Here is a 26,984-nt window from a genome sequence, read left to right as displayed (position 1 = left end):
CTTTGGAAGGAAGGAGAAGGAATAGTTATTGTTTGGCACTGAGTTTTAGTTTGGGAATATGAAATATTCAGTAGTTGGATGGTGGTGATTCTTGTACAACACTGTGAATATAATTTTAATTTCTTATTTTCTGTAAGTGATTTCAATTCAACATGTCTGTGAGTACAATGCATCCTGATCAAATGTGGACATACTTCCTATTACTGAACTACATTTAAAATGGCTACAACAGTAACTTTTACACTATACTAACATATGTGTATTATATATATTAACTTGTTCTTTTTTTTTTTTTTTTTTGGTCAGTCCTGGTGCTTAAACTCGGGTCCTGGGGGCTCCTTTTTTTTCTTTTTTGCTCAAGACTAGAAAGCACAACTACAACACTACTTTCAGCTTTTTCTGAGTAGTTTATTGGAGATAAAATTCCTGCCCTAGCTGATTTCAAACTCGGATCCTATGAGTAGCTATGATTACAGTGAGAGCTACCAGCACCTTGCCAAATTCGTATTTTATGCTCCAAGCAAAAAAGTGCTAATTCTCCAGAAGCAGTGGTTATATGAATACTTTTATGCCAGGTCTCTGAAATTCAGTAGTGAGTAGGAGGGAATCTTAATCAACAAAAGTAAAAGAGCAAGATAAAAACAAGTTTTTATTTTAAAATTATTTCTATCAATTATTTACTTATTTTGTGGTACTAGAGAGTTGAATTTAGGCCTTGAACTTGTTAGACAGGTGGTTCTACCCTTTCAGCCATTTCTCAGTCCTTTTTGTTTTACTTTTTTATTAAAGAATTTATTTTTTTCTTCCTTTTTTTTATTGTAATTAGTAAAAGGGTTACATGATATTTTAAAGAATTTATTAACATTGATTTTTAAATCATATTTCAAATGACAATTTAACAAACAAGTGTTCAAGGAGGGAATCTCTATATACAATCACTGGGACTTAGTTTTTAGAATTTAATCAAAATTAGGCTAAGGGTTTGTATGTCATAGAAACATTAATTTATGAAATAAAACATTATATCTATAGACTCATAGGTTTTTATGTCTATATAGTCATGTTTATATTTCCATTACCATGTCCATAGCATTGGGGTATGCAAATATTGAGTCCTCGCTCTTGTACTCTTTGAATTTAATAGCCACATATTAAGGATACCATGCGCCTTTTGCTCCTTAGGTCTTGACTTGTCTCACTCAACATGATTCGCTCTAGATTCATCCACTTCCCTGCGAATGCCATTATTTTATCTTGTCTGTTGGCTATGTAGAATTCCATTGTGTATATTTACCACTTTTCTGTATCCATTCATCTGCAGTAGGGCATCTGGCTTGTTTCCATCTCCTGGCCATTGTGAATAGTGCCGAGATGAACATAGCTGAGCAGGTGTCCTTATCATATCTCGGGTTATGATGTTCAGGGTAGATGCCCAGAAGTGGTATGGCAGGATTGTAGGGAAGGTCAATTTTCAGTTCTTTAAGAAACCTCCACACTGCTTTCTAGAGTGGCTGAACTAGTTTACATTCCCACCAGCAGCATAGTAGGGTTCTTTTTTCTCCACAACCCCGCCAGCAACTGTCATTGTCTGAGTTCAAAATCTTGGCCATTCTTGTTGGGGTAAGGTGGTATCTTAGGGTTGTTTTTATTTGCATTTCCTTTATGACCATAGATGATGAACATTTTCTCATATGCTTTTCTGTGTTTTAGTTATTTTTTTGTTTGTTTGTTTTTGCCAGTCCTAGGCTTGGGCTCAGGGCCTGAGCACTGTCCTTGGACTTTCTCAAGGCTTAGCAGTCTATCACTTGAGCCTCAGCACCACTTCCAGCTTTTTTTCAATGTATGTGGTACCGAGGAATCGAACCCAGGTCTTTGCGCATGCGAGGCAAGCATTCTACCACTAGGCCAAACTCCCGGCCCCTGTTTTAGTTATTTTTTAAATAGGGCCTTTTTTTTTTTTTTTTTTTTTTTTTTGCCCTGGCTGGCTTTCATTGCAAACTTACCAGTTACTCTTCCTACATAGCTGAGATAACCACAACCATGCCTAGGTACTAATTAAGATAGATCTCACTAGCTTTAAAAAAAATAGGCAAAATAGGAGATACAATTGTTTTGTTATTTATTTTATTGGTTGCCAGGTCCTGTCATGCAAGCACTCTACTTCTTGAACTATCAGGCCGCCCTTTGAGCTTTAACTATCTTTCAGATATGGTATACTTTTGCTCAGGACAAGCTTCAACTTTGACCTTTCTATCATGCAGTTAGAAATACAGGTTTTGGCCACCACATCTAGTCTGTTCTTCAAGACAGGAGTAGGAATGGGGAAACCATCTCATTTCCTACCACTGTCATGTTGAATAATGCCCATAAAATAATTTGACACAGGGGGAGGGTAATGGGTACCAAGACATGTGAAAGGGTATCAATGTATGTGAATTAATGCACCTTCTATCTGGCAAATATCATGTAACCCTTTTACTAATTACAATAAAAAAATAATTGGCACAATGTTATGAGAAAGGGCATCAATGTTTGTGAAGTTATGCACCTTCTATCTGGTGAATATAAGGTATCCCTTCTATTAATCCCAACAAAAAATTATTAAAAAAATAATAATTTGGCACATGATGGGCTACACACATATGACTGCCATCAGTTGCCCTCAATCTATCTGCCTATATCCATAATTTCATACGGCCCACAAATGATGCTGTAAATATCCAAATAGCTCTTGTTAGGAAAATGGTTCCTCAATTCTTAGAGAAGGTCATGCTAACTTCTGCCCTGTCTAGCCTCTCTCTGCTTTCCTACTAGCAGTAGATACAGGCATGAGCCACCAAACCTAGCCTTGGGAACATAGTTTTTAATAAAATATCTCAACAGATGTAAAATTATTCTGCTGAGCTGATGTAAGAGTTTTAAAACTTATTCTTAGTTTCTGTTTTTATATCCCAGCAAAGGGGCAAAAAAACAGTTATTGGACTTCATCAGTTCGCAAATCATACTTTGAGAGACCCTGAACAATTCAAAGCTTCAATTAAGAAATTATGTACTCAATGTGAGCTGTTCCCTATGCTAGACTCTAAAGGGAATTTTTACAAGTTAATAGTACATGTTTTTCTTTTAGGGAAGGAAAGACGCTAACAAGTATGAAACAGAAGTAGATAATGTGGGAAAAGAAATTGTTGCTAATCAGAGAAAAAATTCTAACAAAAACTAAATAGGAAATATTCTGAAAATGTGAGGAAACAAGAACATAGAAGGAGGAAGCTACTATTAAAATGAAAGCTGAGCTGCCTACTGGACTCCTAGAGAGATACTAGCTCAAAAACACTTGGGAAGAAAAAAACTGTCTCTAAGAGTCATTAGGAAAATAGGAACAAGAAAGGCCAAAAGCAGAGAATAATTAAGATCTGAATATCGATCATATATTCTACCTTCTTTTTCCTTCTCCATTCTCAAAAATAAACTGAGTGTAATAGTGACCATCCACCAGAAATAATACGACAGAGATGTGGCAAAGATGTCCAGCTGCCAACCAAAATTCAACCACCCTCTTCCACAGGATAGATTTGCCCTTTAAGATCACATGATCTTATATCTAGAGGACCTAAGAGATTCCATCCCAACCTCCTAGAGCTGATCAATAATTTTGGCAGACAGGAGGGATCACTACTACACTGTTGATGGGAGTGCAAACTCATTCAACCACTATGGAAAGCAGTGTGGCAGTGCCTCAAAAGGCTAAACATAGAACTCCCCTATGACCCAGCAATTCCACTACTTGGCATTTACCCAACCATCCAGAAACTAGGGCATACTAAATCCACTAGCACAACAATGTTCATTGCAGCACTATTCACCATAGCAAAGATATGGAACCAACCCAGATGTCCCTCAGTTGATGAGTGGATCAACAAGTTGTGGTATTTGTACACAATGGAATTCTACGCTGCTGTCAGAAAAAACCACTTCACCCCATTTGTTAGGAAATGGAAAGACTTAGAAAAAATCATATTAAGTGAAGTAAGCCAGACTCAAAGGAACTTAGGCTCAATGGTTTCCCTCATTTGTCATAATCAGTAGAAACCTTGGGCTCTACTAGCAGAGATCTGCAATACAGCAAAATCTTGATACATAAGGCCATATAGTATGAAGCTAATTGAAAGAACCTCCAGGATATTGAAACAAAAGCCATATAACGAATGATTGTTGTCCTTAATGTACTATGTTACCTCTCATCTCCTTTGCTGTCCCGTGGGTATCTCATATTGTTACAGTATCTCACTTTGTTATCGGATATATTGAATTTATTTGTATTTGGTTATTTGAAATTCAATAGGAAAGGGGGGAAAACCAAGATGGGGGTGGGGTGCGGTGGGGGGGAGGGTAATGGTTACCAAGACATGTGAAAGGGTATCAATGTATGTGAATTAATGCACCTTCTATCTGGCAAATATCATGTAACCCTTTTTTAAATTACAATAAAAAAATAAAAATAAAAATAATAATTTTGGCAGAGTAGCAAAATGTAAAATCAAGCCACAAAAATCAGTAGCCTTTCTGGATACCAGAATGTACAATCAATCCTAGTCTGAGAGCCAGACCCATCAGAAACTCCATGAGACTCTTATCTCCAATTAACTCCCCCCAAAAATGGAAGGGGAGTTGTTGCACAAGTGGCAGAGTGCTGGCTTTAAGCAAAAGAAGCTCAGAAACAGCGCTCAAGTCTTGCATTCAAGCACCAGACTGGCATCAAAATATAAATAAAGTTACTGCTTAGCCAAAACTTTACTTCTTATATTCTCTTGCTTCTAAGCAAAATAATGTGTCTAGTTTTTAGCCACTACTATGTAAGTAAAAGCAGTGTGTCACTTCCTTGCCAAGACAATTTACTCTTCTGTCCATTCTCCCCACCCATCTTCTATAAGCAGGAGAAAAAGAACCACAAGGCATTTTATGGGTGACAGAATCCTTGACAAAAATAATTCAATCTGGGCTCACTAAATCATCCCATGGAAGAAAACTGCCTGCTGAAAAGAATTGGACTATTACAAGAGTAAAAACATAAATTGCTATCTTGTTAAGTCACTGAAATTTTCAGGTTTATTTGTTATAGCAAGATTCAGTCAGGCAATGCATCACTGTGATGAAACATCTGACATAAACAACTTAAGGAGAGGAGAGATTTACTTTGGTATGGTTTTAGATATTTTGGTCCCTAGATATCTCTTTTGTTTCTGGCTCAGGGAGCAGCAGAGTATTACAGTGGCAAGGGCACCATGTTCACTTCATGATAAACAGAAGCAAAAAGAGATGAACAGAGAGGTTCCAAGATCAAGACATATACTCCATACATATACTCCCAAATCTAGTAGACAGTGGGTCTCACCTGTGATCTTAGCTACTCAGAGGATGAGATTTGAGGTGAAGCCAGCCCAGGCAGGGAAGATTATAAGACTCATATCTCCAATTAACCAGCAAAACAGCTGGACGTAGAGCTGTGTTCAAGTGGTAGAGCATTAGACATGAGTGAAAAAACTCAGGGATAGCATCCAGGTTATATGTGCATGCAAATACACACACACACACACACACACACACACACACACACACAAAATAACCTATTTCATACACACACACACACACACACACACACACACACACACACAAAATGACATATTTCCCCCCCAGCATGGCCTTACCTCCTTAAGTTTTCAAACTGCCCAAAGTAATGTCAGCAGCTAGGGTCCAACCCTTTAATACATGATCCTATGAAAGATATATCATATGCAAACCATAAGAAACATCTGGCCTCCATACTGAACACAGACCTCCTCTAAAATGTAAGGGAGGGAGGAAACAGGTAAAATACTACCAGAAAAGCTAACTTTATATGATTGTTTTAATAACCCACCCTTGGTGCAATCTGATAGTTCATCCACACTAATGGAAAACAGGACATCTGGCATATTCCATTACATACATATATTAAGATGAACTAAGTAGCTAGAATAGGGGAGACCAAAGGTCAGATGCGCTATATTGAACTATTCTTATAAATAATACTGCATCATGCACAAATAGTGGAGTACCAGCTTATACTTTCAACCTTCTGCCTTCAGACATTTTTGCCCAGTACTACAAATATTAGATACATTTTCTGTCTTAAATATTACCACAAACAATAGTTTTACATAGAATTGTTCTCCAATTTTTCCAACCTCCAGAACGATTTCTTGCCAATCATCTTCCGCTATTATAGCCAACATCATGTGTCTGAGTCTTCGTTAAACTCTGCTTCTAAGTATCCCTTGTCATATTTGTCAACTTTATCTGCACAGAAAACAGCCACAAAAAATCTCAGTTACACACAAAAAATAAACATCTGTTTCTCATTTAGGAATTAATAGATGAACTCTGGCAGCCCTACTGCAGACCACATAGAACTGAAATTTACCCCATGTTTTGTTTTGTTTTCTTTAATCTTCTAGCGCTCCGGTGGTATGCTACAAAGGCCTGGGACATTTTATTTAAGAAAAGGTTGGGTGCTGGGAATGGAGATTGTAGCAAGAATGTGGATTACTAGCCTACCATGCTTGAAGCCCTGGGTTCAATCCTCAGTGTCACATAAACAGAAAAAGCAGAAATGGCACTGTGGCTCAAGCAGTATAGAGTGCTAGAAATTATCATTGTAGCTTATTTTTTAATCCTAACTTAATACACTTTATTTCAAAGATTTAATAATTAAGCAACATATTCCTGTTTAAAATACATAAAACATATGATTTTAACCCTCTAAAGTATCTACTCAAAGAAGAGAAAAAAAAAGTTAAAAACATACAGCTAGACCATCACATAAACTGTTATTCCTGACCAGTGATAGAAAATACAGCTCATGGGCAGGGAGTGTAGCCTAGTGATAGAGTGTTTGCCTAGCATGCACTAAGACCTGGGTTTGACTCCTCAGTACCACATACATAGAAAAAGCTGGGAGTGGTGCTGTGGCTCAAGTGGTAGAGCTCTAGCCTTGAGGAATCCCAAGGACAGTGCCCAGGCCCTGAGTTCAAACCTCAAGACTGGGAAAGAAAGAAGAAAGAAAGAAAGAAAGAAATAAAGAAAGAAAGAAAGGAAGGAAGGAAGGAAGGAAGGAAGGAAGGAAGGAAGGAAGGAAGGGGAAAAGAAAAAAAGAAAGAAAGAAAGAGGGAAAGAAAGAAAGAGGGAAAGAGAGAGAAAGAAAGAAAGAAAAAAGAAAGAAAGAAAAAAGAAAGAGCGAGAGAGCTCATTTATATCACGAAAGAAAGAAAGAAAGAAAGAGCTCATTTATATCATGAATTCTTTCCAACCATGGCAGACCTCACAAATCAAACATTTTAGTAGAACAAGGGCAAATTCTCATTTAATCTTTCACAGTATGATACTCTCTGGTCTCTAGAAGGGATAAAGTTGGTTGTTCTAGGGCAAAATAATAGTCAATCATTCATTATATGAAAACATTCATTTCATTTCTCCTTTTCATCCCCTATGGACTAAATAAGTTTCTTTCAAAGGATTAGACATTAAATTCTGCAATGGGAACATTGTAGTAATTGACCATGAGAATGTCTCTTTATGACCAAGTCTATAGTTTCCAAGTCCATATGACTTGGAAAACATTTGATGGATCTAAGTAAAGGAATTCAAAGACTTTTTTTTTCTAACCAGTCTTGGGGCTTGAACACAGGGCCTGGGCACTGTCCTTGAGCTTTTCATGCTAGCGCTCTACCATTTGAGCCACAGCACCACTTCTGGCCAGGGCTTTGTGCATGTTAGGTAAGCATTCTACCAGTAGGTCACTAGGGGCTCCTGACCCCTCCAAATAATTTTCTAAGACTGCTCAATAACTACCTGAAGAGGTAGGTCACTTGTCAGTTTGGGCCATATTAGCTCAATATAAAATACTAGGCCTCAAAAGATACTGCAGTGTTCACAAGCCCAACAACCACAGAAGGAGGCTGCTCTGTCATCCTGAGTCCACACACATGGAGGACTCGAAGGAGGCTGCTCTGTCATCCTGAGTCCACACACATGGAGGACTTTTTTTTTTTTTTAATTTTTTTTATTGTAATTAGTAAAAGGGTTACATGATATTTGCCAGATAGAAGGTGCATTAATTCACATACATTGTTACCCTTTCACATGTCTTGGTACCCATTTCCCTCCCCCCCCCCACACCCCCCACCCGTCTTGGTTTTCCCCCCTTCCCTATCAAATTTCAAATATCCAAATACAAATAAATTCAATATATCAGATAACAAAGTGAGATACTATACCAATATGAGATAACCAAGGGACAGCAAAGGAGATGAGAGATAACATAGTACATTAAGGACAACCATCATTCATTATATGGCTTTTGTTTCAATATCCTGGAGGTCCTTTCAATTAGCTTCACATTATATGGCCTTATGTATCAAGATTTTGCTCTATTGCAAATCTCTGCTAGTAGAGCCCAAGGTTTCTACTGATTATGACGAATGAGGGAAACCATTGAGCCTAAGTTCCTTTGAGTCTGGCTTACTTCACTTAATATGACTTTTTCTAAGTCTTTCCATTTCCTAACAAATGGGGCGATGTCATTCTTTCTGACAGCAGCATAGAATTCCATTGTGTACAAATACCACAACTTGTTGATCCACTCATCAACTGAGGGACATTTAGGTTGGTTCCATATCTTTGCTATGGTGAATAATGCTGCAATGAACATTGTTGTGCTAGTGGATTTAGTATGTCCTTGTTTCTGGATGATTGGGTAAATGCCTAGGAGTGAAATTGCTGGGTCATAGGGGAGCTCTATGTTTAGCCTTTTGAGGCACTGCCACACTGCTTTCCATAGTGGTTGAATGAGTTTGCACTCCCACCAACAGTGTAGTAGTGATCCCTCCTGGCCACAACCCCTCCAGCATCTGTTGTCATTCGTTTTCTTGATCCTGGCCATTCTAACTGGAGTGAGGTGGAATCTTAGAGTTGTTTTGATTTGCATTTCTTTTATGACCAAAGATGTTGAGCATTTCTTCATGTGTCTATAGGCCATTTTTGTTTCTTCTTCAGAGAAGACTCTCTTTAAGTCTTTGGCCCTCTTCCAGCACCCAGCCAAGAAGGCGGTGGTGGTGGCTTCAAAGGAGGCATGCCAGGGGAGGGAAGGGATCCTACATTTCTTGTTGGCTTTTGTGAACAAAGGGTCAGCATTTCCAAATCTTACACTTGAATGAACAAACAAAACACCCAACAAAAAAGAACAAGAGAATAATTTAAAAGTTAAAAAAAATACTAGGCATCTTTGGACAAAAAGTCACTAAGCTATAACCTCTATTGATTTCAGAATTATGCATGTCTACATTTTATTTCAAGATAGTTCCTCTGTTAATTCCAACTCCCATATCCAACTGTTCAAAGTATTTTTCATTTTTATTGGCATATAGTAGGTTTATGAAGGCATTTCATTTTCACATTTCCATATATGCATGTAATACACTCCAACCAAACCCATACCATCTATTGCCCCCATAATCCTCCATTAACCATAGTACCAAATTGTTGTATATCCAACTAATTTGAATTAGGACAGGAAATTTGGCCTTGAAGCAACCAATCAATAGGAATATCATCAACCAATGATTTATGACCTACTTTCCAAAAATAATCCAATTGGATTCCCTCAGGAAACTCAACTGAAAACAGAAATAAATTTGCAAATGAAAGTGGAAACTAGAGCTACAAGGTCGTTTAGACTATGAGTTAAGACCAACATTTTGGGGCCCTATTCAAGATGAGTAAGAAGTCCATTGAGAAGAGGAAAGAAAACGTAGAACCCTGAGAGATGAAAAGAGTAGTCCTAGCTCGGTTTTTGGTTTCCCCTTCTGCTCTCTGTAAAGTTCATTTACACTTTGATGCATGAGTGTGAAGAAAGAGAAAAAGACAGGAAAGAATCCCTTTCTTGTATAAGGTACTAATGCAGCCAAATGAATCCAGAAATAAGGATTATTTGGAGAAAAGTCCCCTTGAGTAATAGTTCCATAAGCCCCATTGTGGGATAATATCTAAAATGTACATAACTTGAGCCAACCCACTGAAATGAGACCTGGAGTCACCCTTGGCAGGCCGCCTGGAAAGCAAGACCCTGAGATCAAATCCCTGTACTACAAAAAATACTTCAAAATAGGCAAGTACTGATTTTTTTTTTCTTTTTTGGCCAGTCCTGGGCTTGAGCTCAGGGCCTGAGCACTGTCCTTGGACTGTATCAAGGCTAGAGCTCTACCACTTGAGCCTCAGCACCACTTCTGGCTGTTTTGTATGTATGTGGTACCCAGGAACCAAACCCAGGTCTTTGCGCATGCTAGGCAAGCACTTTACCACTAGGCCAAACTCCCGGCCCACAACTACTGATTTTTAACTAGAAGTCAAAGAATACTTAGTTGAATCAACTACATTAAAGATAGCAATATTTTGTTTTCAATATCTTTTATCCTCTTGAATAAAAATCAAAATATTTAGAAATTCTTTAACACAGGCAAACATGTTAAATCTTTTTTTTTTCTTTTCTGCATCTTCTTCTATAAGCTCAGAAAAGGAAGAATGAAAAATAACTTTGAAAGAGGACTTTTAAATTGTAGGAATAAGCTAGTAGGCCTAGATAGAAGAAAAAAAATGGCCTCCTCCCACAATTTTGATAGCTCTAGTAGCCAATATTCTGAACACTAGCTCTACTTTGGTATTCTCACAGAATTTTTTTGCTAGTCTTGGAGATTGAACTCAGGACCTGGACACTGTCCTTGAGCTTTCTCAAGGCCAGCATTCTACTGTGTGAGTTTTAACACCACTTCCAGGTTTTTCTGTGGTACCCAGGAATCAAAACCAGGGCTTCATGCATGCTAGGCACTCACTCTACCAACAGGCCATGCTCCAGCCATTTACAGAATATTTTAATGTGATAAATTGGCAAGCAAGAGATGTCACCTTTTTGAAAACTGAGCATTTTAAGAGCTGGAGATGTGGTTCACATGGTAAAGCACCTGATGGGCAAGGAAGCACAAAGCCAAGTCTAAATCCAGGTGCAAAAAGTTGTAGTTTTAGTTTCTCTTGAAACTAAATGTAAGAATGCAGAGCTCACCTTCCTGCTTGAAAGAAGCCTCCTCTGGTGAGCTACAGGCTTCTTTCCTCCTGCCATATCACATAGCACCAGTTCTTTTTGCATTACCTCTGATTTTTGTGAGATATGAGATATTAATTCTAGCTTCATTAATATAACTGTTCTAAGTTCCAAATCTGCACAATCAGATTGGTAGTTTGGTTAGAGTAAATCTGATATATAACAGCCACTTGCTACACCTAACCAAAACACTTTATTCTGCATACAACTCACCACTGCAAACTGACCCTTCCCTAAAGACAAGTTCCTTTTAGTCCTTATTTCTTTTTCCTACAATATTATTCCACTGCAATCAAGCCGGGCATAGTGGCTCAATCCTGTAATCCTAGCTACTCAGTAAGCTGAGATCTGAGGATCTTGGTTCAAAGCCAGCCCAGGCACTAAAGTCTGTGACTCTTACCTTCAATAAACCACCAGAAAACCAGAAGTGACGCTGTGGCTCAAGGGGTAGGGTGGTGGCCTTGAGCTGAAGAGCTCAGGGATAACACCCAGGCCCAGAGTTCAAGTCCCATGACTGGCAAAAAGAGAAAATATATACATATGTATACATATATATATATACACACATTATACATACACACATTATCACACTGCAATCCTACAGATCAATTAGAGAAAAAGAAATAAAGTTTCTAGATCTATTTTCCCAGGAGGCTTCTGTGCCTCTACATAAATTTATGAATTCATGCAAAGAGATAATTACATGAGAGTCATGTCATCTCCACCTGCCAACACTCTCTGAAAACTAGGATTTGCTCAGGGAGGAAATTTTTTTCAAGAAATATTTAAATTCAGGCAATTTTAATTGGTAGCCTAAGCATCATTTTATGACCTAGTTAAAATGCTTTTTGGTTATAAAAATGCAAGTGATTTGGCATAATAAAATTTATATTTAGTCCAAAACAAGTTGCAAAACAATAATGAGAAGAAAGCTATGAGAAATATATATCTATATCTATATCTATATCTATATATTCAATATCCTAATTCCTAATTTGGAAAAGCACTGTTTGGCATGCTGTAAATGGAGGATTATGAGAATACTGAATTCTTCATTTCTCTTGCAGAGAGATTACATTAATAATGACTATATGTCTATAAAATAATAAGGAACAAAAACAAAAGAAAGCATTGGCTATCAACAGGAAAGATTATCAACCCATGAGAACTATGCGGATGTTACAGTCCTATCTGTTGCCTGGGTTTCAAATCCAAATAAGCATGCTGGTTGCCTTAGTAACAAAATGTCACTTTTGGAACCTGGTGCTTAGTAGTACTAGGTACTTAGGAACTTATAATGCCAGTATTTCCTCCTACACTCTAACTCATAGCTCAGACTTTATAACTTCCTAAAATGTGACTTCATTCTGTCCTCTGTAAGTCAATTTTGTTACTTTAGCAGTATATTGCACACACACATATACATATAAATGTCAAAAGAATCTCACTTAACATGCTAGATATATACATATATATACTCCATAAACATTTAATTAATATTAAAGATGTGAGGTTGATAAATAGACAAATTTTGCGTTACTTGGAATTTACTGTTTTACTGTTGTAATTGGGCAAGATTGTGTCTTATTAATTCATGTCTTGGCTCATGGTTAAGTTAACAATAACAGTATTCCTATCATCCTTCATTTCATAAGAAAATTAAAACATAACATTAAGAGGAATTCTATTTTAAGAAAGTTTGAGTTATTTTTGTTCTCTCTAGAAAACATTCCTAATAATTAAAGATTAATTATTAATGGTGCACAAGAAGGCAGCATATTGCTAATAAAATGCTAAGGTAAAAAGAGCAATCTCTAGGAACTCATATATGGTTGGCACAAGTCCCTTTGGAAAACTGCTTGCCAGTATATTAACAAGTTATACACAGGCCCGGCATGGTAGTATGTGTCTGTAATCCCAGCCACTCCAAAGGTGGAAGTAGGAGTATCACAGTCCCCAGAGAGCCAAGGAAAAGGACAATACCTATCTGCAAAATAAACTGAAAAAGCAAAAGGACCAGAGGCACATCTGCCTAGTGAGTATAATAAGGGCTTGAGTGCAAACCCCTGAACTACACTCACCCCCACAATTAGAACCATGTGACCCATGACTGTCACTCCTAGGCATCTCCCCCCTCCCCAAAATTAAAATATGTCAAGGCACTGGGGATGTAGCTCAGTTGTAGAGCATTTGCCCAGCGTTTCTGATACACTGGATTTAATCCTCAGAACTAAGAAAAATGTTAAAGTCCATATAAAGACATGTGCATTGCTGGGCATGGTGACTCATGACTCATCCCACACATAAAGGAAACATAAATAGAATCATATTCCAGGCAAAAACCTAAGACTATCCCCCAAACGAGTAATAACAAAAAGGGCTAGAGGCTTGACTCAGGTGGCTGAGTGATTACCCTGAAAGCACAGTATCCTCAGTTCTATTCCCAGGCAATTCAAAGCTAAAAATATTTGCATTCGTTAATAACAATCCCAAACTGAAACCATCTGTCTATCAACTGGTGAATTGGTAGAACAATAGCAAAAAAAAAAAAAAAACCAAAACCCTGATTTATGTTGGTGGTTGCACAATTACTAAAAATCATTCAATTGTATACATGAAATAGGTGAATTTGGCCGGGAGTTTGGCCTAGTGGTAGAGTGCTTGCCTAGCTCGCACGAAGACCCGGGTTCGATTCCGTGGTGCTGTGGCTCAAGTGGCAGACCACTAGCCTTGGGAAGAAAAAAAAAGCCCAAGGACAGTGCTCAGGCCCTGAGTTCAAGCCCCTGGACTGGCAAAAAAAAAAAAAAGGTGCATTTTATGACATTTAAAATATATCTCAAGGGAGTGGGTAGGGGAAGGAAAACTGGAAGAAAAACGTGAGAAGGGCTTTCAATTTTCAAAAAGTAATGTATCCACTACCTGATGAATGTAACTGTAACCCCTCTAATACATCACCCCAACAATAAAATATAATTGAAAAAATAATAAAATAAAATATATCTCAATAAAATACTGCCGTATTTTTAAAAGTCAAAGAAAAACACTATAGAAATTGATTCCAAAACTATGCTTGTATAGATAAAGCGAGTAAAGACCACGACGGTTAAGCAACTTGTTTAAAGATCACTCAGAGAGATCATTGCTAATTCAGAAAAGGAAGAAAAAAAAAGTCAAAATCAGGTTAACTTTCTTATCTGGTCCAGTACTCTTTCTACTGAAACTGCACATGGAAATTTTAGAAACTGTAATAATTACATAGAAAGAATTCTTTCAAAAATGCTCTAGAAGCATCCAAATTTGAGAAGCAACGATGACTGGTTAAAACCCATACAGCACTCAAAACATGAATACTAATACTAGAAAAAAAAAAAAGGAAAAGCTAGTAATATCATTTTGTCACCCTCTAAGGCCAAAGTGAGTAACAAAAGAGAACCAATGGGAATATATTTCAAGGTTACAACATGTGAGTTAATAAATGGAAGTTTATAAATGGATGTTACTGAAAGAGGCATGTAAACTAATAAACATAGATGGAAGAGTAAGAAATTCTCATTTTGCAATTCCTAGTAAAACTGTGATTCAGGCAAGAATTATAATTTGCTCCATTCGGTGAATGGTATATTTGCAGGAAACAAAAATAATTGATAGATTAAGAAAAAGAAAGTAAAACACTGGACTCACATGGAAGGAAGTGAAGCTCTTGGTGCTCTGGGCAATAAAAACCTATTCATAGTTCAAAAAGACAGTGAAATCCTTAACCCCTTAGCATTAATTGTCACGTTTATTAGAAACACAGAGACTAAAGGTGTAAAGTAAGCACTAATGCAAATCAGACAGAAAGCTAGTTTCTTTGGAAAATCAGAATTTTTAAACAAAGAGCAGTTACACCAACACTGATCTTTTAATTTTTAGAGTCGAAGAGACTCGAGGTATACTAATACAAAGATTGTCTTTCAGCATTTAGTTGGACCCTAATTCGGACAAATTACTATTAAAAAAAAAAAAAAACTTGGGAGATAACTTTAAATACAGAATATTCAACAACACTCAAATTGTTAGATGACTTTTTTTTGGAATACAAGAGCTTTATAAAGATGTATACTTATTAGAACAACCGAGATGTCTATGGTTCATTTCAAAACACTTGTATGAATTAAGAAGTTTACGTTTAGAATTCAGGTCTTCCCAACTGACTGCTGTCACCACTAACTATAACTAGGCTGTAGTAATTACACAGAACCGTGGCAGACCTCACGAGAACGATGCTTTTAAACCACGAGTTTTGGGCTCCCTGGTGAGGGCAAAATGCCAAGTCTGCACCAAAGGATCAACGAGGGAGGGCGTTGTTCACACGAGGAGAGCGAGGCTGCTCCGAAGGGCGTGGAGGGGACGGAGAGTGCGGTTACCAACCCAACGCTCAGGTGCGGACGGGCTGGCGGACGCCGACGGACGCGGACGGACGCCGCTCCTCCAGACCTCGCATGCTCGAGCTGCTCTGCGCACGGGGCTCCTCCGGCTCGGGCACCTGAAGACGGCTGTGAAACCACGGCGCTCTGCGCCCATCACGAGCTCAGACGGACGCCCCGAGGGGGCCTCACTGCCCCTGCCTGCCACGCGGGCGGGACGCCGACCCGGATTCCACGGCGCCTCTCTGGTTACAGGGGCCCCGCGTCGCCATCACTACTTGGCCGTGAAGGCCCTGGACGTCTCCGGAAGTCTCTGGAAGGCTTTTCAGTGCCTGGAATCGGGACCCGGCCACGCCCCCCGGGACCCCCACCCCCACCCCGGTCCTCAGCGCACATCCGGCCCAGGTCGGGCCTGCTCCTCCTCCTCCTCAGAGGTGCACACTCAAAACTTCTCCATCGACCCGCGGGCCGCAGCTTGGAATCCCCCGCTCAGGGACTGGAGACACCTTGAGAGAAGCACCTAGAACTCTGTATCCACGCCCAGAGGCCGCCAACGCCACAGGACCGAGGCCCAACCGCTGCCCCAGGGGCTCCCGGGGCGACCTAGCCAGGCCCCGCCCCCCGAGACGCCCCGCCCAGTGTGCGTCAGAGGTCACGTGTCCCCACCGGCAACCCGGCTCTCCCCAGTTCCGGAAGTCGAGCGCGTCCGCGCCAAGCTCCGCCCAACGCCGGTGACGTCACACCCCGTCCCTACCACTGCCGCGCCTCCGCCTCCCGGCGCGGGGAGAGTCGCCGTTTGCGGTCGAGAAGCCCGGCCGCTTCCGGGCTCCGAGCCGTACCGGAGACCAAGTCTGAGGTGACTGAGCGGGGGGCAGGTCCGAAACTGGCGAGAGCAGAGCCGGCAAGGCCAGCGGCCGGCTCTCCTCAAGCCACGCCCGCCGAAAAGCTTCTTCGCTCCCCCCGTCTCCACCGCTCGCGCCCCACTTGGTTCCGCCGAGACCCGCGACGGTTCCGCCCCCCGCTTCCTTGTCATTGATGTTGTTGTTCTTGTCAGCGCCGCATCCCCGACCTCCGGGAGCTCGAAGCCGAGCCGGGGCCGCCCGGGTGGCGCGGTGGCGGCGGCGGCGGCGGCAGCAGCTGCGACGGCTGCGGGGCCTGCTGCGGGGTCTGCGGCGGCGGCGGCGGCGGCGAAGGCGGCCCTCCGCCGGCAGCCCGCGGCGGGACCGGATGGCTCTGTGCGGGCCGGCGGCGGGCGCCGCGTCGCTCCCCAGCGAGCTGATCGTGCACATCTTCTCCTTCCTGCCGGCGCCCGACCGGCTGCGGGCCTCGGCCTCCTGCTCGCACTGGCGCGAGTGCCTCTTCTACCCGGCCCTGTGGCCCCAGCTCCGCGTCTGCCTCCGCGTCTCGCCCGCCGAGCAGCCCCGGCTCGAGTTCCTCATGCGCAAGTGCGGCTGGTTCGTCCGGGAGCTGCGGGTTGAGTTCGCCGCCGAGAATTACCTGAGCGGCGGCGGCGGCCCGGGAGACGGGGGCGGCGCCGAGACCGGGGCCGGAGGGGAGGAGGTCGAGGCCCTGCAGCTCTCCTCCCCGTGGCTGGAATTGCTGCGCACCTACCTGGAGCTGGTCCTCTGCGTGCTCCTCAGCATCCGGAACAACAGGTAGGCCGGTCGGGGTCCCCGGCCTCACCCCCTTCGCCCCCCGTGTCCCCCCTAAATAGATCCACAGACGCCCACCCCCAGCGTCTGCGTGGCTGCTTCATGACTGGGGGGGGGGGGCGGCGTCGGTGTCCATCTGGCTCCTTCCTTGAGACAAGAAGGGCACAATGGGACCTTGTCACCATACTGGAACAGCGACGATGAGCGGTCAGCATCTCCTGGCACCTTCCGGGTCCTGGGGTCATCCATCCTCTCCGTGACCGGGGGATGGAGATGACGACGAGCGCTGTCGTGGCGCTGTCATGCTCCGTCTTAGACGCGGGGAGGGGGAGGCCTTTGCCAGAAGAAAAAACAACAACAAAAACCATACCCTGGTATTCTGACTGCGATCCCGGACCTCCTAGAAATAGGTCTTTCGAGATGGGGGGAAGGGAGCGCGCCGATGCCCCATTGTTAGAAGAGTCCTTCAAAGAAACCCCGAGCTGTCGTCGTCTTGCCTGAACTAGTTTTCACTGGGATGGGGCCAGGTCACAGAGAAGAGGGGCGTTTGTTAAGGGTGTTGATTCGAAAGAGGTGCATGGTCAGAAGTGGAGGTCCCTCCCAGAGCACCGGATTGAATTTATCCCCCGTGACTCGCTTAAAAGCGACACAGCACAGCAAGAGGTGTGGGTGAGGAAACCTGCCAGCATCGACAAGGGCTCGAGGAAAACTGCCCTCCTTTTACGTAATTCCAGAACTAATTCCCCAGGCTCAGAGTCATTTTTTAACTTTCCTATCCGATCCTCCACCATATATAGATAGAGAAACTCATTTTTCTATGACTGGATATTGTAACCTTACAATGAAACTCTAAAATTGGAAGAAAGTTCAAAAGAGGACGTCTTGACATATTAATAATGTCTGTTGATTTTGAGAGAGAAAGAGAGAGAGAGAGAGTGTGTGTGTGTGTGTCTGTGTGTGTGTGTGTTTATGTATGTATGTGTATGTATGTGTATGTGTCGGGCGTCTTGAACTCAGGGCCTCGGTGCTATTCTTGACCTTTTTTTTTTGTCAAGACTAGCACTCTACTACTTGAGATTCAGCTTCACCTCTACTTAATTTTGCTGCTTAATTGGAGATAAGAGTCTTGCCTTTTCCTGCCCTGGCTGTATTCAAATGGTGATTCTTAGATTTCAGACTCCTGAGTAGCGATCCACCAGTGCCTGGCTTCAGATTTTTTTCCTTATTTGAGCCTCTCAGTAACCCTGTGAGTCAATCAAGGAGTGATTATTATCCCATTTTATAAAAAGGAAACTAAAACTTATATAGGGTCAATGTGCATATGGTCACACAACATTGTTTCCTACAGGAGCAGTGTCTTTCCTTTTGCAATACACACAACAGTATCATTATGGCAAATAAGACTGCAAGCAAGCCTGGTTAATGCTAGGATGTGCCTGCATGCCTGTGTATGTGTTTTTCATAATCTTGTGTGAATCAAGATGCTAAAAACTTAGCATTACAATTTTAGATTGTATCTGGAGCATGGCTCCAGTATTCCAGAGGGCCATGTATTTTCCCAGCTTTTACACCAAGTCATTGCATTCCTTCCTTTTGATTTTGTCAAAAGATACTGTTAAGGCTGAAAATTGATCTTAATCAGGTTGGAGACCATTTCTCAGAGTTAAACATGTGGCTAGAGCACCAGCTGACCCAGAAGCAACTTACTGATGAGGCCCAAATTGGGGGTGACGTCAGTGAGCACCAATTACATTTTTCTTTCCTGAAATCAGCTTCTGTGCAATCATCACAAAAAAATGTCTGCTTTAGTAAGAACAAACTTCAGAGTGCCTGGTTTATCTAAGATATTTTAATTGTTTGGATGTTTAATTTCTGTAAATAACAGGCAAAATATTGATATAGTCCATCTTGCCTTTGTTTCTTCTTGTCTTCTTCACCCCTACCATTTTAATTAGTATTTTAATCCATTCATCTATAAGGTCCACCCGTGCTGTCCTTCTGGTTTGCCATCAGTTCTATACACACTGCAGTCTGTCATCTCTAATTTTAAGTTATCTTGTTATGTGTTGTTATGGAACAACGCGCAATGCTTTGGTAACATATTCATTATACACATGTGGAATTCAAGTGTAGAGTAATTGAATGGATTATATGTACTACCGATAATACTTTAAGGTATTTTAAAGTATAAATTATGTGGATTTATTTGTAAAGAAGTTTGGCCTAGTAGAAGTGTTAGAGTGCTTGCCTAGCATGCTCAAAGACCCAGATTTGATTCTTCCATATCAACTACACAGAAAAAGCCGGAAGTGATCCAGTGGCTCAAGTGGTAGCCAAGGACAGTGTTCAGGCCCTGAGTACAAGCCCCAGGACTGGCCAAAAAAAAAAAAAAAAAAGTTAATATTCTTTTCTTTCTTTTCTTTTTTTTTTTTTCTTTTGAACTTGTCCATGAGATTCTCTGTGCTTAAGGCTAGCATCCTACCACTTGAGCCCCAGCACAACTTCTGGATTTTTCTGTTATGTGGTGCTGAGGAATTAAACCGAGGACTTCATATATGCACTCTACCACTAAGCCATATTTCTAGTTCTATCCTTACTTTTTTTTTTTTTTTGCCAGTCTTGGGCTTGGGCTCAGGGCCTGAGCACTGTCCTTGGACTTTCTCAAGGCTAGAGCTCTACCACTTGAGCCTCAGCACCACTTCCAGCTTTTTTCTATGTATGTGGTACCGAGGAATTGAACCCGGGTCTTCGTGCATGCTAGGCAAGCACTCTACCACTAGGCCAAACTCCTGGCCCCTCTATCCTTACTTTTGAAAGTGTGTTTCGGGCCAGGAGTTTGGCCTACTGGTAGAGTGCTTGCCTAGCATGCACAAAGATCTGGGTTTGATTCCTCAGTACTATATAAATAGGAAAAAGTCAGAAGTGGTGCTGTGGCTCAAGTACTAGAGCCTTGAGAAAACCCAAGGACAGTGCTCAGGCCCTGAACCCAAGCCTAGGACTGGCAAAAAAAATGTGTTTTGACACTCGGGCAATATTGTACGTATTGGTTTATTAATTCAGATGTTAGAAATACAAATGAGACTAGTTTTTAAGTTTTAAACCAAGTTGTTTAGGCATCCTGGTAAAACCTATAATTTCTTTTAATAGTTCAGCTTCTTGAATCACAAATAATAGGCTTCAGATTCATTTGAGAACCCAAAGGAGTATCACTTCATTTAGTGGTTTTGTTGTTGTTGTTGTTGTTATTGTTATTCAAACCATAAAATTTAATAGCTAAGGAGAAGAAGCATTTGGCATTGTTCTGTCAAGTGTTAATGGTTTTGCTTTGTGGTTTCTGAGGGCAGGGATGTTTTGTTTTGTTTTGTTGTGGGTCATGGGGCTTGAACTCTGGGCCTGGGGTGCTGTCCCTGAGCTTTCATCTCAAGGCTATCCCTCTACCACTTGAGTCATGGCGCCACTTCTGGTTTTCTGGTCATTAATTGGACATAAGAGTCTCACAGACTTTCATACACAGGCTGGCTTTGAACTGTGATCCACAGATCTCAGCCTCCTGAATAGCTAGGATTATAGGCATGAACCATCAATGCCAAGCAATTTCTTCCATTTTATAAATAGGAAAGGGGAGTATGAATCATATAAGATCATAAACATTCTGCTTCTAGAGTTTGTGCTGAATATAAGTCATAAAGTCTAGGCTGTTATTTTATTCCATTTATTTTGATATCTCTCAGGAAATTACCCAAAACCATAACCATGAATTGTGTTGATTTTCAAGGATATTGATCTTCTGAGGGAATAACTGACATTTTGTTGGTTTGATTCAGGGGCATATACTGTCACAGTAATGATGGCTACCATACCAATTATGCATTAGAACAGAGTTGAATAAAATTATTTCTGCAGGAGGCTACAATACCTATCTTGATAAGTAGAACAGAAATACAGTAAGTACACAAAAAGGGTATTATTTGGCGCTGGGAGTTTCTCCTAGTGGTAGAGTGCTTGCATAGAATGCACAAAGACCCAGGTTCGATTCCTTGGTACCACATACATAGAAAAAGCCAGAAGTGATGCTGTGGTTCAAGTGGTAGAGTGCTAGCCTTGAGAAAGTCCAGGCCCCAGGACTGGCAAAAAAAAAAAAAAAAAAGTATATTAATGTGTTAAGTAGGTTATATTTCTTTTGCATTTTTTTCTATAAGAGATGGATCACTGGGGGTTTAGCTCAGTGATAGCTTAGCATGCATGAGGCTTTGGGAAGAATGAAAGAAATCTATATTCAAAACAAATTTATGAAAAAAAATAAAAAAAAACAAATTTATGCATGAAATGTATGGATTTTAATCTGTCAAGTTGAATGTTGACTAGTGAAAAGTTAAGGAGCTTGTGGCCCATAAGATTTACAGTGATATATAATGGAGTCAGTAAAAATACTCAATTTGTGTGTATATGTACCAGTGTGCATACATGTGTGTGCACTCACACCCACTGATTGAACCATGTGTCTCACATATGCGAGGCAAATACGTTACTTAACAGTTTAACAGTAGCCATAGATGCACTGTTGTCTAATTGTGGACAGTTTTTCTGGACTGCATATATATCTTTCATAAGCTTTTCTTGAATGAAATACTAAAGTGGAATAGTACTTTTTAAAAAGTATTCACTTTATACCAGGACAGAGAAATTTTAGATCAGATTGATTTTCCTTTTTTAAATTCTGGATTATAGATGACCTTGTAAGTATATAGATTAATCATTTTGTAATTGTTTCTACTTTTGTGCCCCCTATAGTAGAGAGCATATTTTGCTATAACAAATCTGTGAGATAAATCAACATAGAAAAACGTTTGTTTTGGCCCACAATTTCTGAGGTTTTAGTCCATGCTTGTGGGCCTTTGCAGGGAGCCTATGCTGGAACAAAAAACTGCTCACTTCATACCCAGAAAGATAAAGAAGATGAAAGCAGAAACCTACAATCTCCCAATGACCTTGTTTCCCCCTAGGCTACACCTCTTTTTTACCACCTTCCAGTAGTGCTCAGACTGAGACCAAACCCTCAACACATTTGCTGTTGAAGCATACAGTAGATCCAAATTATATTAGAGGGTTTAGTCATGATTCTTAGACTGGTCTTGTGAATTTGCATTCACAGTTAAGATTTGCCTTTGCATTGTTTCTTCAATATCGCTTCACCAAGACACAACTAGTAAGACCTTTTCAAAATTACACCTTTCTGCTTTTTTCTCTTTTTTGCCAGTCCTAGGGCTTGAACTCAGGGCCTGGGCACTGCCCTTGAGCTTATTTTGCTCAAGGCTAGCACTCTACCACTTAGTGCCACTTCTAGCTTTTCCTGTATATGTGGTCTAAGAAATCAGGGCTTTCTGCATGATAGGCAAGCACTCTACCACTATACTACATTCCCAGCCCCCAAAATACATCGTATAATGAGCTAAAAGTAGTGCCAAACTTGATATTTTTTAAATAAGTATTAAGAACCCCACTTCAAGGTAAAATCCAGAGGAAAATGCTATCTTTACTTTACCATACAGCTGTTTACCAAAAATAGAAGAGGAAAGTCTAAAATTTTGCTGTAGGATGTAAGTCACAAAGTACTGTAAAACTTGTATACAATAAATATGAAAGCTCAATATTGCTTTTCATTTGTTTTTTTTTCCCCCCAGTGGTGCTTGGGTTTGATCATAGATCCTCACACAGACACCTTTGGCACTGAGCCATGCCTTCAGCTCTGATTTTTGCTGATTATTTCTTAAGTAAGGTCAATCCCTGCCCAGGCATACATCTGGGTGCCATCTACCTATTAGGTTTCTGGTATAGTTAAGGTAATAGGCACTCACAGGTACATCCAGCTCTGTAATGAGAAGAGGATTTCGAAACTGTTCTATCAAGCCTGGCCTCAAACCATGATCCTCCTATTCTCGACCTCCTAAGTAGCCAGAAATATAGGCATAAACAGCTGGAACCCAGCCTCAGAGTTACTTTCTCAGTGATTTTTTTTTTTAATTGAGTAGTTCCAGTGTAGTATTTTTCCTTTTTTTTTTTTTGCCTCTGTGCCCACATAAGGCATTGGCTATTACATGTATGGTTACTATAGTATTTCAAAAAGTAAAAAAAATAAAATAAAAATAAAAAAATACACATTTCTTTAGTTATGTGCAACCCAAAATGTTGGTATTTTGTGTGGCTCACAAGGGCAACATTCCTTTTGTTGTTGTTGTTTCTTGCTTGATCTCAAAACCTTGTACTCACAGCTTGTTTGCTCACAGTTGATGATCTACCACTTGAGTCACAACTCCAGTCTGGCATTTTGCTGATCATTTCAGAGATGGAGTCTCATATACTTTTCTACCTAGTGGCCAGCAAAAAACACTATTTTCCATATTTCAGGCTCCTAGGTAGCTAAGATACAAGTGTTAGCCGCCAGCACCCAGCTAAGAGCTCTTTATTTCTTTCTACTGTTAAATTAGTATTTAAAGAATCAAGTATCTATTGCATGAGAATATTTTTCTCTTAGTTTAAAGGTAACAGTGCTTCTAAGGCAATAATAATAGTTCTTCAGGCACATCAGATTACTATCAGAGATGGTAGCAAATGCTTTGAAGATGTGTTGTCAGCCTTCTTTATTTTTCTCAAAATATCTTTTCCCATCAAAGCTAATAAATACTACATGGAACAGCATTTCCATTCTGGAATCTTAGTTCATTGTTAATATTTGGTTTTTAAAAAGCCATTTACAATATAAAGTTTTTTGGGACTTAACCAGCCTGTTTCCCAAGTAGCAGTTGCTTTATAGAGAAGACAGGTGAGACTGAATTCCAACAGACTAATTCCTTTCTATAACCTTCACACTAGGGATAGCCTCAGAGTCACTGAGAAGAGAAGCTAAAAGAGAAGGTCATTTCTGGGAGGGCTGCTATGAGAGAGATTAGGGTTTTCTCTAGTCTGAATAAGCATTGTGTGTGTGTGTGTGTGTGTGTGTGTGTGTGTGTGTGTGTGTGTGTGTACACATGTACATACATGTGCGTGCATCCATGCAAGTAGTGTTTGTCCTGGGGCTTGAACTAGGGCCTGGGCATTGTCCCTGTGCTTTTATGCTCAAGCTAGTGCTCTATCACCTGAACCACAGCTCTGCTTCCTGCTTTTTTGATAGTTCATTGGAAATAAGAGTCCTGTGGACTTTTCTATCTGGGCTAGCTTTAAACCACAGTCCACAGATATGAACCTCCTTACTAGCTAGGATTATAGACGTGAGCCACTAGTACCCAGCTTTTCCTTAGGATTATTGACAAGCTGAAGGATGGAGGATAGGATACAAAAAGAAGGTAAAAGTACAAGTAAAATACTTCATTTTTCAAATATAAGCCATGAGCAGCTTTTTTTTTTTTTTTGTTAGTCCTGGGCCTGGGCTCAGGGCCTGAGCACTGTCCCTGGAGTTTCTCAAGGCTAGTGCTCTACCACTTGAGCCACAGCACCACTTCTGGCTTTTTGCTATGTATGTGGTACCGAGAAATCGAACCCAGGTCTTCGTGCATGCTAGGCAAGCACTCTACCACTAGGCCAAACTCCCGGCCCCCATGAGCAGCTTTTGAATGAAGTAATAAGTTATCCTATTTTTTTCCATTTCAGTGTAGTATTATTCCTAAGGCAACTAACCCAACCTGATTCCTAACCCAATGTGGTCAATTTATATAAGACCTAAGATGAAAATTACAGAAAATCAGTAGAGGGAGCCCTCCAAATACTGAGAGTTTAGTATATATGTAAAACAGTAAAGAGAGAGATCCTTCCATTTTCATGGAGTCTACATGGTAGTTTTGGTTTTGTTTGTTTTTTGCTAGTCCTGGGGCTTGAACTCAGGGCCTGAGCACTGTCCTTGGGCTTTTTTCCTCAAGGCTAGCGCTCTAGCACTTGAGGTACAGCACCACTTCTGGCTTTTCTATGTATGTCTTAACCAAGGAATCAAACCTGGCACTCGTGCATGCTAGGGAAGCACTCTATTACTAGGCCAAACTCCTTGCCATGGAGTCTACATTCTTTAGGGGAGGAACAAACAGATTAGAAAAAGGTGAGTATGGATGTGGCACTGTGGCTCCGGTAATAGAGTGCTAGCGAGGGCTATATAATAGTGTGGTCCATGAAAACTTTTGAGAAAGACATTTGAACTATAGTAGGAATGACAAGAGTTGCCCATTTAAAAATCTAAATAATCTTCCAAACATAGTCTGTACTTCCCAAAGGCTTAAGCCAGACAAGTGTTCGAACTATAGTAATGGTAGAAAAGAATGATAGGACTATGGCAAATGAGTGAATGTGTCATAATGAGCCCTGAGGTATAGAGAGAAAAAGGAATAGCTGTGTAAGCTTATGGACTGAGGTTTGGATAATATCCTAAGCATAAATTTGGTAAAGACAAGAGTAATGTGAGCCAGCCACTAGTGACTTACACCTGTAATTCTGTCTACTCAGGAGTCTAAGATCTGAGAGCGAGGTTCAAAGCCACTTTAGGAAGGAAAGTTCATGAGACTTTTATCTCCAGTCACAGCAGGAAACCAGAAGTAATGTGTGGCACAAAGTGGTAGAGGGGGCTAGAGCTCAAGCCCCATGACTAACAAAAGAATCAGTAATGTGTTGGGGCCGGGAGTTTGGCCTAGTGGCTAAAGTGCTTGCCTAGCATGCATGAAGACCAAGGTTCGATTCCTCGGCACCACATACATAGAAAAAAGCCGGAAGTGGTGTTGAGGCTCAAGTGGTAGAGCTCTAGCCTTGAGAAAGTCCAAGGACAGTGCTCAGACCCTGAGCTCAAGCCCAGGACTGGCAAAAAAAAAAAAAAAAAAATCAGTAATGTGAACAAAATTCCATTTTAAAATAATCTGTCTGATAGCTGTATAATGAATGCAAGCTACAGGGAGGAAGTGAGAATGATTTGGGTCGCCTTTGCAGTCATCAAGGCTAGAGATGTTAGTAGCTTGGCCTGGGTGGAGACAGTAGAGATGGAAAGAAGTGGCAAGTTTGGAATAGTAGAGCCAAGACTACTTTGCTTGGATTTGACTAGTAGAAGAAAGGGAAAAGGCAGATGCTTCTTATCCTTTCTCTGTAAGACTCAGTTTTCTTGACGTATTATTTTTAAACTTATTTCAGTAACATAGTAAATAGCAATTTTAAATGCAGATTTAAATAGGCCTTTCATAGGTAACTTTGAGACTTGGAAGTGATGTAATTTATAGATGAAATTTGTATATTCTGAGAAATAACTTTAATTAATGGGTCCTAATAAAGCTAATAACCTTGTCTTTGTTCCTTGGTATCCTTTCTTTTGTTGGAGCTATTTATTGATGATGCTTTCCTCTAAACTTTTTATGTGATTTATCTTTTCACTTTAAAGATTTCCATTTTTGTTATTTTTAATGATTGTGCATCAGTTGGAATGGGTATCTTTTGTGTGGGGACATATTAGTTTACAGCTTTCTGTGAATCCTCGTTCTCTGCTACACAGAGGAGAGAGAGAAGACCTACATATTAACAATTCAGAAATAAAACCAGATATTTAAATGTAGCTAAAAGCAATTAGAAACATCACCTATACCCTTAGTAAGATTAAGAAACATATAAGCCGGGTTTGGTGGCTCACCACTATAATCCTAGCTACTCAGGAGGCTGAGAATTTGAGTTCAAAACCAGCCTGAGCACTAAAGGCTGTGAGACTCTTTATCTCCAATTAAC

At 40.6% G+C, this 26,984-nt stretch overlaps 1 protein-coding gene and 1 long non-coding RNA gene across 4 annotated transcripts in view; one reads left to right on the top strand and one right to left on the bottom strand.

The window, feature by feature from the left end:
- Window positions 1–5,398: 5,398 nt before the first annotated feature.
- On the bottom strand, window positions 5,399–17,263 carry LOC150055060 (uncharacterized). Of its 2 annotated transcripts, none has more exons than XR_016537618.1 (4): window positions 17,206–17,263; window positions 6,225–6,336; window positions 5,706–5,772; window positions 5,399–5,501 (listed from the first exon to the last, which is right to left on the bottom strand). It is a non-coding gene; the product is annotated as an uncharacterized LOC150055060 (long non-coding RNA). The 2 variants fall into 2 exon arrangements; XR_016537617.1 differs by lacking the exon at window positions 17,206–17,263 and adding an exon at window positions 11,589–11,697.
- The window catches only part of Fbxo33 (F-box protein 33), a 23,083-nt gene continuing 12,555 nt past the window's right edge, over window positions 16,457–26,984 (top strand). Inside the window, exon 1 of one of the 2 annotated variants that reach the window (XM_090345014.1) lies at window positions 16,457–17,249. In XM_090345014.1, coding sequence (XP_090201140.1) covers window positions 16,630–17,249 — 620 coding nt within the window. In that variant the 5' untranslated portion in view covers window positions 16,457–16,629. The remainder of the gene's footprint in view (window positions 17,250–26,984) is intronic. The other variant, XM_090345015.1, reaches the window with a different exon arrangement.

This window comes from Megascapheus bottae, chromosome 14 (assembly GCF_031878675.1).
Source record: "Megascapheus bottae isolate mThoBot1 chromosome 14, mThoBot2.hap1, whole genome shotgun sequence".
In the NCBI taxonomy this organism is placed as follows: Eukaryota; Metazoa; Chordata; class Mammalia; order Rodentia; family Geomyidae; genus Megascapheus; species Megascapheus bottae.
Note: the sequence above shows the minus strand (reverse complement) of the source record. Positions and strands in the feature narration are given on the sequence as shown.